At 51.1% G+C, this 11,727-nt stretch overlaps 1 protein-coding gene across 4 annotated transcripts in view; it reads left to right on the forward strand.

The window, feature by feature from the left end:
* Nucleotides 1-11,727, forward strand: part of Usp20 (ubiquitin specific peptidase 20) — a 43,467-nt gene that overhangs the window by 7,430 nt on the left and 24,310 nt on the right. The window contains exons 1-4 of one of the 4 annotated variants that reach the window (XM_029473481.1): nt 2,468-2,536; nt 7,414-7,513; nt 9,813-9,908; nt 11,099-11,152. In XM_029473481.1, the coding sequence (XP_029329341.1) occupies nt 9,828-9,908; nt 11,099-11,152 (135 nt within the window). In that variant the 5' untranslated portion in view covers nt 2,468-2,536; nt 7,414-7,513; nt 9,813-9,827. Of the gene's footprint in view, nt 1-2,467; nt 2,537-7,060; nt 7,175-7,413; nt 7,514-9,773; nt 9,909-11,098; nt 11,153-11,727 lie in introns of those variants that run through there. The other 3 variants (XM_029473484.1, XM_021185595.2, XM_021185598.2) reach the window with 3 other exon arrangements.

The following is an 11,727-nucleotide window of genomic DNA, read 5'->3' on the forward strand; positions in this document are numbered from 1 at the left end:
CTGCACAGGGAGGAGTGGGGTGTTCCATGCACACTGACTTTTTTTTTTTGTTGTTGTTGTTTTTGTTTTTCGAGACAGGGTTTCTCTGTGTAGCCCTGGCTGTCCTGGAACTCACCCTATAGACCAGGCTGGCCTCAAACTCAGAAATCCACCTGCCTCTGCCTCCCAAGTGCTGGGATTAAAGGAATGTGCCACCACACCCGGCTTCAGAGTTCTCTTTCTTGATCGAGACGGTTATTGGGATCTTTTGAGATGATTGCCAGATCTCTAGCAGAGTACCAGAGCTTGGGTCCCAGTATTCCCGGGTCTCAGACCACCATCACTGGGGTGACTCTTGAGGCCACTGCTTTGGCCTCCTTGTTGGTCTGCCAGGTTATTTCCTCTGGCTCTTCTGGTGGCCCAGACAATGTATGATACTTACTTTTGCTGGCTTCTGCAGGGCTTTTAACAGAGTCAGAATCTCAGTTTTATGTTTAATCTCTTTTTCTCTGGAGGTTAGCAGCCCTTGCTGCTGGTAGGCAGCACCATGAACATGCACTGTGGCGAAGGCATACCTGCTGTCCATGTAGATGTTGATCTTCTTGCCTTTCCCCAACTCGAGGGCCTTGGTGAGAGCAATGAGCCCAGCCTTTTGGGTGGAGGTCCCTTCAGGCAGAACTTATGCCCACACGTACGGCAGCCCCCCCCCCCCATTTCTCTCCTTCCAGGAAACTGCTCCCATCAGTAAACCAAGTGGCCTCAGTGACCTCTAAGGGCTGATCAGACAAATCTTTACGCCAGCCGTGTGCTTCAGCAAGTACTTGCTGACAGTCATGAATAGGAGGCTCAAGGTCAGGATCTGGGAGTAGAGTGGCCGGGTTCAGGCCCGTAGGGGGTGCAAACAGAATTCTGTCAAGAGTTGAGCAACAGCAATGAAAGGGACCAAGGTTTTCCTTTCCCCAGTCACGATAGGGCCAATGTTACTGAACCTATGAAATGGATGCCAGGAATGAGGGATAGAGAGGGACCCGACCTCAGTCTGACATTCCAGCCCAAGAAAGGGTGGGAGCTGTGGATCCGTGCTGCCCAGGACCCCTTCCTAGGAAACCTGCAGCTTCAGTCACCTTACTTTAACTTTCTACCAGGGACCCCTCCCCTACCTCACCTTGCTATTTATTGCTGTAATTTATTGACCTCAAAAATGCTGCATAACAGACCTCACTTGGGTCAGGGAGAGTTCCCAGGGTCCTCCCCTCCACTTGGTGGGGCCCCATGGGGCCAGGTGCTGAGAGGAACCCCCTGTACCCACCCATCACTCGTTTTCCTCCAGGAGCCCCAGGTTGAGCTCTATCCATCCCATTTGCAAATACCTCAGGAGGGATGGGGTATATCTGTTTCATTTAATTGGAACTGGAAGAGGGATCATGAGGTCCTTTATGCCCTTCCCTGAGCAGGGGAGGGATGCTGGGATCGCACTCCTGTACTGGTCACCCCTATTACCACTCATCACATTGATTTGAGTTTACTTCCCTAAAGAGTTTGGATGGATGCATTCAGGTCAGAGCTGCAGCTCTGCAGCCCTCCGATGTTAGAGTGATTTATCCATGATTAATCTCTCCATTCAAAAGCGTGCAGTCTTAATGTGCAGTGATGAGAAACTGTTATTTTATGATCTTTTCATTAAAAGCTTGATTGAAAAAGAAAAAGAGTTGAGCAACAGAATCTGATAGTATGTCATATGAGCATTGACGAGCCACGGATCAGGCAGACCGGGCTCTCCAAAGGGTGTGGAGCAGATACTACCAAGTCCTGTCCCATAGTTAATTTGTCTGCAACTTTAACCAGTACAGCAACCGCAGCCACAATCCTCAGGCAGGTGGGCCACCGTGCTGCCACTGGGTGCAGCTTTTTGGACAGATACGCTACTGGCCTTTTCCATGGTCCCAGCTTCTGGGTCAAGGCCCCTTTTGCTTGCTATGCCCTCATTTTCTGCCACAAACAAATGGAAGGGCTTGGTCACATCTGGGAGACCCAGGGCAGGGGCTGACATTAAGGCTGTCTTAATGGCATCAAAAGCCCATTGCTCTTTTTCTCCCCAGGCAAAAAGGCTGTTTGTTCTTAGTGAGTGGGTATAATGGAGTTGCCATCTCAGTGAATTCAGATATCCATAGACAATAGAAACCTGCCATGCCCCAAAACTCTCTGACTTGTTTCTGGTTGGTGGGTGGTAGAATATGGACCACAGTTTCTTTTCTATCTTATGAAGCCACCTCTTTCCTCCCTTGAGCAGATCCCCCAGGTAACTAACCTGCTGGCTGCAGATCTGGGCCTTTTTAGCTGAGGCACTGCAGCCCAGTTCTCCCAGCCCAGTGAGGAGGCGCTCTGTTCCTTATAAAGCACAGGTCTTTGCTGGAGGCAACTAAAAGAAGGCCATCTATGTACTTACAGCAGGAGAGTTACCTGGGGGTCGGCTGCCCGGAACGTGGCCAAGTCTTGGTGGAGGGCTTCATCAGTGATAGTGGAAAAGTTCTTGAAGTGTTGGGGCAGACGTGTCCAGGTGAGTTGGCCCGTCATGCCTGAGTCTGGATCCTTCCATTCAAAGGCAAAATATTCCTGACTCCTGGTGGCCAGGGATAGGCAGAAGAAGGCATCTTTGAGGTCCAACACTGTGTACCAAGTTCTGGAGGGAGGCAAGGAACTCAACAGATTATATGGACTGGGGACGGCCGGGCGGGGATCAGTTACCTGCTTATCCACTTCCCTAAGGCCCTGGACAGGTCAATAGTCATTCAGTTACCTGCTTATCCACTTCCCTAAGGCCCTGGACAGGTCAATAGTCATTCAGTTACCTGCTTATCCACTTCCCTAAGGCCCTGGACAGGTCAACAGTCATTAGTTCCAGGCTTCTGCACAGGGAGGAGTGGGGTGTTCCATGCACACTGACTTTTTTTTTTTGTTGTTGTTGTTTTTGTTTTTCGAGACAGGGTTTCTCTGTGTAGCCTCGGCTGTCCTGGAACTCACTCTGTAGACCAGGCTGGCCTCGAACTCAGAAATCCGCCTGCCTCTGCCTCCCAAGTGCTGGGATTAAAGGCGTGCGCCACCACGCCCGGCGCAAACTGACATTTTTGCAGAGTCCTCAACTGGAGGAGGTGCAAAATGTGAGGTCGAGTTCCATCTCGAGTTTCCTTAGACATAGGATACTGGCGGACTGTTATCGGGCTAGATTGGGCTTTCAGGTCTACATAGACTCTGTGTGTGTGTGTGTGTGTGTGTGTGTGTGTGTGTGTGTGTGTGATTTTTGGCTTTCCCCATTCCTGCAGTCTCTGCCCGTGCCTGTGGGTAGTTCTGCAACCACCAATCCATATCTTTAACTTTTTGACTCCTGTCTTCAAACAATTGATATTCATCCTCTAACTTTATGGTCAATACCTATATAGGCTCTCCCTGCCAGCCCTTGACCTGTGGTCCCTCAGGAAGGAAATGGATCTCTGCTCCTATCTTGGTGAGGAGGTCTCTCCCCAGCAGGGGGTGGGGCATTCAGGAATAACAATGAACGAGTGGGATACCTGGCCCACACCAAGATCCACTGTTCTTCGGGTAGTCCATGAGTATTGTTTGTCTTCTGTGCCCCCTGGACCAGGACTTCTTATTGGAAATGGGTCCATCTGTTTGTAATAGGACTGAGTGTTGGGCCCCTGTGTCTACAAGAAACTGGGTGGGTTTCCCCTCCACTTTAAGGGTTACCCTGGGTTTGGGGAGGGGATCTGAACCCTGTCTCCCTTAGTCACTGTCTTCTTGCATAGCTAGCAACTTGGGGCCTGGTGGTCTCTTTTTGGGGGTATGAGGTCCCCTCTTCTTCTTCTTGGGACAGTCTCTCATCCAATGACCTTTTTCTTTACAGTAAGCACATTGGTCCTTAGGCAGAGGCTCCCTTCTATTGCCAGGTACTGTCTTACTAGGTTCTCTAGTTTCTCTAACTACAGCGGCCAAGACCCTATGGAGGTTCTTCTCCTGTCTCTTCACTCTTTCGAGCTCTCTAGCCTCCTGTTCTTTCTGCTTTCTCTCCTTCTTCTCTTCTCCTGACTCTCGGTTATGATCTACCTTCTCAGCTACTTGCACTAACTCTTTCAAGGACCTGTCCTGTAACTCTTCAAGTTTCTGCAACATTTTTCTGATATCCCTGCTAGCTTGGCCAATAAAGGTGACAGTAACTGTTGCCTTATGCTCCTCACTGCTAGGATCAAAGGGGTAAATTGGCGAAAGGCCTCCATGAGTCTCTCTAGGAAGGCAGAGGGAGACTCATTTGGCACCTGCACCACTTCCCTTACCTTAGTCAAAGTGGTGGGGTGGTGTGCTGCCCCTCTGAGACCTGCCATCAGAGCATAGCGGTAGACTTTGAGGCGCTCCCTACCTTCTGGGGTGTTGAAGTTCCAGTTCAGTCTAGTCAATGGGAAGCCCGCATCAATATCCACAGGCAGGAGGGAAGGACGCCGATCCTCCCCTGGGATGTTCTTCCTGGCCTCCAAGAGGATGCGCTGTTTTTCCTCTGTGGTAAAAAGAACCTGAAGCAGTTGCTGACAATCATTCCATGTGGGCTGATGGGAGAATAAAAGAGATTCAATTAAGTTAGTCAGACCCTGAGGATTCTCAGAGAATGAGGGGTTATGAGTTTTCCAATGATATAAATCGGCCGAGGAAAACGGCCAATATTATAAGGGCTGATGACCCTGTTCATCAGGGGGACCGTAAGCTCAGAGGGGGAGAATATGGGTTCCCTCAGGAGTTGCCCCCTGCCGGCTCCGTGTCCCTTGGGCAGGATGAGGAACATGACCCAGAGGGGATGAGGACGGTGAGTCTCCCCGCTCCCCAGGTGGAACAGGCGGTGCCCAAGGCCCTGCAGCTTGAGCCACCTGAGGTTGGAGAGAGGGGGGACAAGGAGGAGGGGGATCAAGAAGGAGAAGATCAGTATTCATAGTGGGGAGAACCTCTTTCTTGGGCCTGTCCTGAAGGGCAAGGATCTGCAAGGTCGTTGGCCCTGAAAAGGAAACAAAAGGGCTAACCCACGAAGGAGGATCGGTGACCAAATCTTCCCACACGATAATATGGGACCTGGTCAGTGTGGCTCTTCGAGCCAGTGCCAGAAATGTGCCTCTTGACTGCCAAAATAAGAGGCAGTGAGAAAGACCTCTCAAGAGGCCATCCAGTCTGGAAGGTGGGCCACTCTGACGAGCATAGAGTAAGCCATTGATTTTTCTTCACGTCTACTTGTGAGCTCCAGTCGTAATCTCCCTCCAGTGTTCTAGAGTAAAGCTCAGAGGGGTGGAAGGTCCATGTCCCATTCTGTCCAAAAATAATGTTAGTCCTAGTCCACACACCAAAAGAGAAACAAAAAAAATAAAATACCGCCAGGCATGCTGGCGCATGCCTTTAATCCCAGCACTTGGGAGGCAGAGGCAGGCGAATTTCTGAGTTCGAGGCTAGCCTGGTCTACAGAGTGAGTTCCAGGATAGCCAGGGCTATACAGAGAAACCCTGTCTTGAAAAACCAAAAATAAAAAAATAATAAAATAAAATACCAATGTCACAGAGGATACATTGTATCTTCTGTTCTTGGTAGTGGTCTCTTTGCCACTAACCCCAGATGAAGTCGAACCCTCTCAGATCCGACTTCCCACTGAGTCTGGAGCATCCTCCAGGACTCTTGTTGCCACGGCATTATGGCACGTCTACCCACTGCTTCTGGCAACTCCTGACAGACAACTCCTTCACGGAGTCTTCAGAACCGAAACCAAGCTAAGCAGCGGCCGATTAGAGTCAGAGAAAGTAGAGAGGCAGAGACAAGACAAACAGAAAACACAGCTGCGGTACCTGCTGGAGCAGTCCTCTGGTCTCCAGCCACTGGTCCTGCAAGAAGGACTTTCCCGACCAACGCACCAAATGTAAGACCCAAAAAGCCTTACGTCCAGGATGTCCCACTCACAGAGATGCAGAGACAGAGATCGATGCAAAAAGCAAGAGGTTTATTAATCCAGCATGCTGGGCTCTTCCTGAAATTGGGATGGAAGCGACCCCGAGTAGCTAAAGCACACACCTTTTATACGTTTTTTAGAGCAGTTTTTCATTGGTTAACCTTTAATGGCATTAAGGGGGCAGACTTAAAGAAGACTTAAGGACCGGAGACATTGTGTGGGCTTTTCTCTACAATCAGAGAACTGTCTCTTGGTGGATAAACTTAAGGATGGGAGACATTGTGTGGGCTTTTCTATACAATCAGAAGACTATCTCTTGGCACACCTTGCATGCAGTGAGGCAAATTCTGGGGAAAGAACACATTTACTTAACTCTTTACAACAGTTCATTTTGAGCTACCACAAATCTTACAGTGGCTTGCCCCTGCTCCAGAACCAACTGCCATAGAGACATACAACAGGTGCCAGGAACTGATGCAGTGGGGTTGCCTTGTGGTCCATGAACTTAGCAACTCTGATGTGACCTGGAAAGGCCAAACTCCTTGTGTCTGCTCATTTGGAGACTTTACCAGATGGTTTAGAGTCAGGTTCCATGCTGCTCTATAGCAACCGCTGATGAAGCTGACAGGCGTCCAAGCAGCCAGCGCTCGGCCATGGACACACTCAATGAAACCCTCCTGCCTCTTCCTAGAGAAGATTCTGAGGCTTCTTAACCACTGGGCTTTTGCTCTCTCGTGGGGCCTGGGGCAGGAGGTGAGTTTGAAACCAGCCTGGACTGTACAGTGAATTCTAGGCCAGCCTAGGCTACATACTGAGACTTTGTATGGAAAAAAACTCCTGTCATCATCCTTCTGATCACCAGAATCATAACCAGGCTTCCCAAACCTCGTCTCATCCCTCTGGAATGGTGGCACTGGGACTGGGGCTCTAAACCCCCCCCCCTGCCCAAAATAGCCCTGGGCCAGTGCCAGGAGGCACTTGGCCTCCAGACTGAGGAACAAAACCTGGCTACAAGTTAGGTTTGGAATTTAGAATTTTGAACCCTGTTGTTGTCATGTGGCCATTTAAAAAGTTACCTTCTAACTGCCCCTCCCTCTTTGAACTGCCCACATCCGGGAGACTGTGGCCTACTCTAAGAAGCAAGGAAGTGGCTTGGTAGTGTTTTAGCTCCTGGTGGCTGAAGACTTGGTGCCCCGAGCAGCTCAGGGTTTTGGAAAGACTTAAAAGGTGACCCAGGGGACTAGGTGGGAAGATGGGAGGAGACAGGCGCTCCTGTCCAGTGAGGCCGTCTGCCTGTTCTATACTGTCCTGGAAGCAGAGTGTCACTGACCACGAGGAATGTGAAGCCTGTGGAACACCCAGGCAGCCCATTCTGCAGGACTCAATGCCCCTCAGAGGCGTGGGCATGTTTCTATCTGAGCAACTTTTAAAGGAGACCCTGGACAGAATGTTTTGTTCACCCCTAGGTACTTGGCTCAAGACTTTACTGCAGAGCCCCTCGGCAGCTGGCCACTGTCCCAAGAGAATGCCCACATCGGCCTCCTCCTGTGTGTGCAGCTGAGTCAGGTAGGCCCCACCCCCTCCTCTAAGATGCACCCCGCAAGTCCTGAGGGACAGGGGAGGTAGGGGTAGGGATGGGAGCGGGGAGTCCGCTCTCCAGGAAGCCACGGATTCTACTTACCACTTGCTTTTGCTGATGACATGTGGGCTGGGCATTTGCCATTTGAGATAAAAGAGGGGTGAAGCCACGGAGCCTCAGAATCCGCAGGATAAAAGGTGGGAGTGTGGAGTGCGTGGAGAAGGTTCACCTTTGTTTGTTTTTTCTATGAGTTAGAGAGCAAGGGCCAGCATGGTGGCTCCACGGTTTCCACCCTGGGAACCCACGTAAGGACAGAACTGCCAAAGTCAGCAAGGGAGTGAGGTCTGAAGCCTGTGGCCTGCTTCCGGCCCTCTCTCTGGGATGGCCACTGGCGAGACTTGAGACAGAAGGAACCATCTCTTGGTCTGTGCTGCCATCCCAGCAGCCAAGGTGACAGGAAGGACTTTTACTGGGCTGGTACAAGACCCGGTTCAGCATGGTGTCTGGCTGAGGCTGTGGGTGGAGAGGGGACATGTTTCATCCACCTGTAGCATCCACAGGATGCAGCCCTGGCTGGAAATGAGGGCACTTGTGGACCCGTGTGCATCTTTGGTTGATTTGAACCTTTCTTGGCAGCAGTTTGAGCCAGAATGAGCTGTCAGCTTCAGGCTGATTTTGTTGAAGTGCTGGAATCCTGGGGCAGGGGTTTTGTGGGCTTTATTGTTGTTATATATTTTCAATTGTTTCTTTCTCTCTGCTTTCCCTCCCTTCCCTCCTCCCTCCCTCCCTCCCTTCCTTCCTTTCTTTCTTTCTTTTTCCTTTTTCTTTCTTTCTTTAGAGACACTGTTTCTCTATGTAGCCCTGGCCAGTCTAGACCTCTGTAGACCAAGCTGGCCTCAAATTCACAGAGATCTACTGACCTCTGCTTCTGCCTCTAAGCCTGGCTTTGTTTTTATTTTATTTCTCTATTTTATTATATTGGTTTTTCGGGGCAGGGTTTCTCTGTGTAGCCCTGGCTGGCCTGGAACTCAGAGATTCACTGCCTCTTCCTCCAGTGCTGGGATTTAAGGCGTGCACTACTCTTGCCCAGCAAGCAGCCAGTGCTCTTAACTGCTGAGTCACATCTCCAGCACCTTGAACTTCTTCTTATCCTCCTGCTTCCCAAGGACTGGATTACAGACAGGCACCACTACAGACCTGCCTGGTGTCTCCTTTTAAAATAATCAGATTCCCAGAATTTTGCAAACACATGCCAGAATGTCTTGTGTTCCCTTCCCAGGCTACCTAGCATAGCACATCTGCCACGTGAACAGATTATAGCCTGGATGGTCACAGTGCGGCCCCTCCTTCAGGAAAGCATTGGTTTTTCCAGACACATTCTCTCTCTCTCTCTCTCTCTCTCTCTCTCTCTCTCTCTCTCTCTCTCTCTCTCTCTTTTCTGATTTAAAGAAAGAGAAAGAAACAGAGGAAGGGGGACTGGGGGGCGGGGTTTGGGATATAAATAATTTAGAAAAGGAGAAACAGAAGAACATTGGGGGAGGGGCATCTGTCACATGTGGAGGAACTTAGCTGCTCTGCACTTTGGAATAGCCCAGTTTGCTTTCCTTATGAGCGTGTCACTTAAACTAAAGCAGCAAAGTTTTTCCTATCCCCTGACATCTGTCGCCCAGATCCACTGCTGGTGGTGACCTCTTCCACCCTGCCTCCTGGTTGAGTAGTCAGTGCTCAGTCATTTCAGTCACTGACCTCAGAGGTTCCCAAAGGCAGTGCACTTTGCACTGCCTTTGGTATGGGACCTATGGTTAAGCTTCTCCCTGAGACGGTGGCTTCAGGGCCCTCAGGTTCCCTAGGAGGAGGCCCTGCCTGATCAGAGAAGGCAGCATGGAAAACCAGCCATGCCTCTGCCTGTCCACTTGGTGGAGCTGACCTTTCTAAAACACCTGTACCACCTCCCCCACCCTCCAGGTCTGGATAAGGTGGCTTGGAGTTCCTGAGAGATGGGCAGGACTCCAGTGTCTCCCCACCAGTGAGTCTAAGCCTCACACCTAGCATTGTCTAGTATGCTGTCTGCTGAACTGAGCCCAGCTCTGATACCCTTTACCTCTGTGGGCATTCATACCAAGCCAACAGGATAGCTGCTCTCTTCTCAGACTAGCTTGGGAGGCCCAGGGAGGCAAGCACCTTACTGGGTTACAGCTGCTAACCAGCCATGCCAGGACCTCTCATCCCCTGTGGTCTCATCAACAGGGGCTGCCGTTAACTTGGGATTGCTGTGTCTCCTTTCAGGGGAGGCTGGCCAGAATGGGGGACGCCAGAGACCTCTGCCCTCACCTGGACTGCATAGGGGAGGTGACCAAAGAGGATTTGCTGCTTAAATCTAAGGTAGAGGAACAGTCCTCAGGAACTAGGGCCCAGCCTAGGGCTGTCATTTGCTTGGGAGGACCTTTGTGAGGCAAGGCAGTACTGCCCTGCCCCCAGCTCTGCAGAGCCCTGGATGTAATGGCCCTGCTGGCGTCTGATTCAGAACTTTCTTCCAGGCGTTGGATCCTGCTACCATTAATCAGTTTAGATGAAACCCCTGAGGGCCACTAATGGCTCCATCCATTTCCACTGGCTAGGTACACAGCCTCCATAAGGCAGGGATGAGCGCACAGAGGTGGATCTTGTTTTTCTTCTGGCACTCTGGGGAAGTACAGTACTGCCCAGCCACACCCTAGCCGTCCATGTCTTCTTACAGATGTAGACCTTACTTTGGGGTGTCTGCAGGGGAAGATGAGCTTCCTTCCTAAGTCACACACAGCCCCTGTTGCCTTCTGCTTGTTGAGTGAAATTCTGTAAAAAGCCCATGGACTGAGAGTGTGACTCTGTGCTGGAGGGCAAGCAAAGCCCTGGGTTGTCAGCACTGGGAAGGCAGAGGCAGGTGAATCTCTAGGAGTTCCAGGTCAGCCTGGTCTACAGAGAGAGTTTCAGGCCATCCCCAGCTACATAGTGAGCCCCTGTCTCAAAATCAAACAAAAAAAGTGAGCAGACCAAAAAGTTTTTCTTCAAAGGAGGTGGGGAATCTGAGTGTGAGGATCAGCTGGTTCTGTCTTCAGCATCTCTCTGGAGATCCAGAGACTTCCAGAATAAGGCCAGAGGTGTCAAAAAAGCCTCACTGGGACAAGGACAAGAGCAGGGCTGACAGTGCAGCCACCCAGGGACTGTGTCGCTGGACTCATCCAGGGTGTTGCTGAAGAGAACTGGGAGGCTACCTTTCAGGCAGGGTGGCAGCCCCTGTACTTGGAGCTAAGTCACAAAAGGAGAGGACCCCTGGCACGTGGGGAGGGTCAGGGGACTAGTGTGAGTGGTCTGCTTGCTAGTCCATTGAAAGTTTAACTGGGGTGGTTTGAAATACCTTTACAGACATGTTACTTAAAAAACCCACTCAGATGAAAGTGTCCACAGGTACACTGGCGAAGGTCTCTGAGGCGAAGGCCTCTGGGGTTAGTGAGTTGCAGCTGACAGGAGAGGATGCTGTCCTGTGCTTTCCTCCTTGGCCACTTACACCTTTCTCTCCTGCCACTCTCCCACAGGGAACCTGCCAGTCATGTGGGGTTGCTGGACCTAACCTATGGGCTTGCCTCCAGGTAAAGAACCCTCACATTCCGGGGTGGGCCTAACCTGAGCTCTGGCCTGGGAATACCTAACCCCAGTGGCTGCTACTTCAAGTTCAGGCCCCAGAGATAGTCCCTAGAATGGTTACTCTGGCAGCCATGAAGGAGACAAAGAAAACATCAAACTGGAGACGACTCTGAGCCAGGTGATCCTGTCATCATGAACTCTGCTTGTGTCTGCCCACTACACCTGTGTGGAGTCCTGGCTGGGGCCTGGCCTTTCTCACAGCAACAATGGCTCCCAGGCCACACTTCCCTGTGTGTAAACTGCGGGTAGTCACACTGTCCGCCCGCTGGCCCGACAGTGAGAACAGGGTAGGATGAGCAGACAGACGTCAGGGAATCCCTTCGTGCAGTGGTTGTTGTTCATCAGAGTGGAAGACACACGCAGGTGTGCTGGCATGTGACTTTACATTTTGAGACAAGCTTGGTCTACATAGCAAGTTCCAGGATGGCTAGGGCTACTTAGAGTCTATCTTAAAAAAGAGAGTCAGGCCGGGCGTGGTGGCGCACGCCTTTAATCCCAGCACTCGGGAGGCAGAGGCAGG

This window comes from Mus caroli, chromosome 2, assembly GCF_900094665.2.
Source record: "Mus caroli chromosome 2, CAROLI_EIJ_v1.1, whole genome shotgun sequence".
Taxonomy (NCBI): domain Eukaryota; kingdom Metazoa; phylum Chordata; class Mammalia; order Rodentia; family Muridae; genus Mus; species Mus caroli.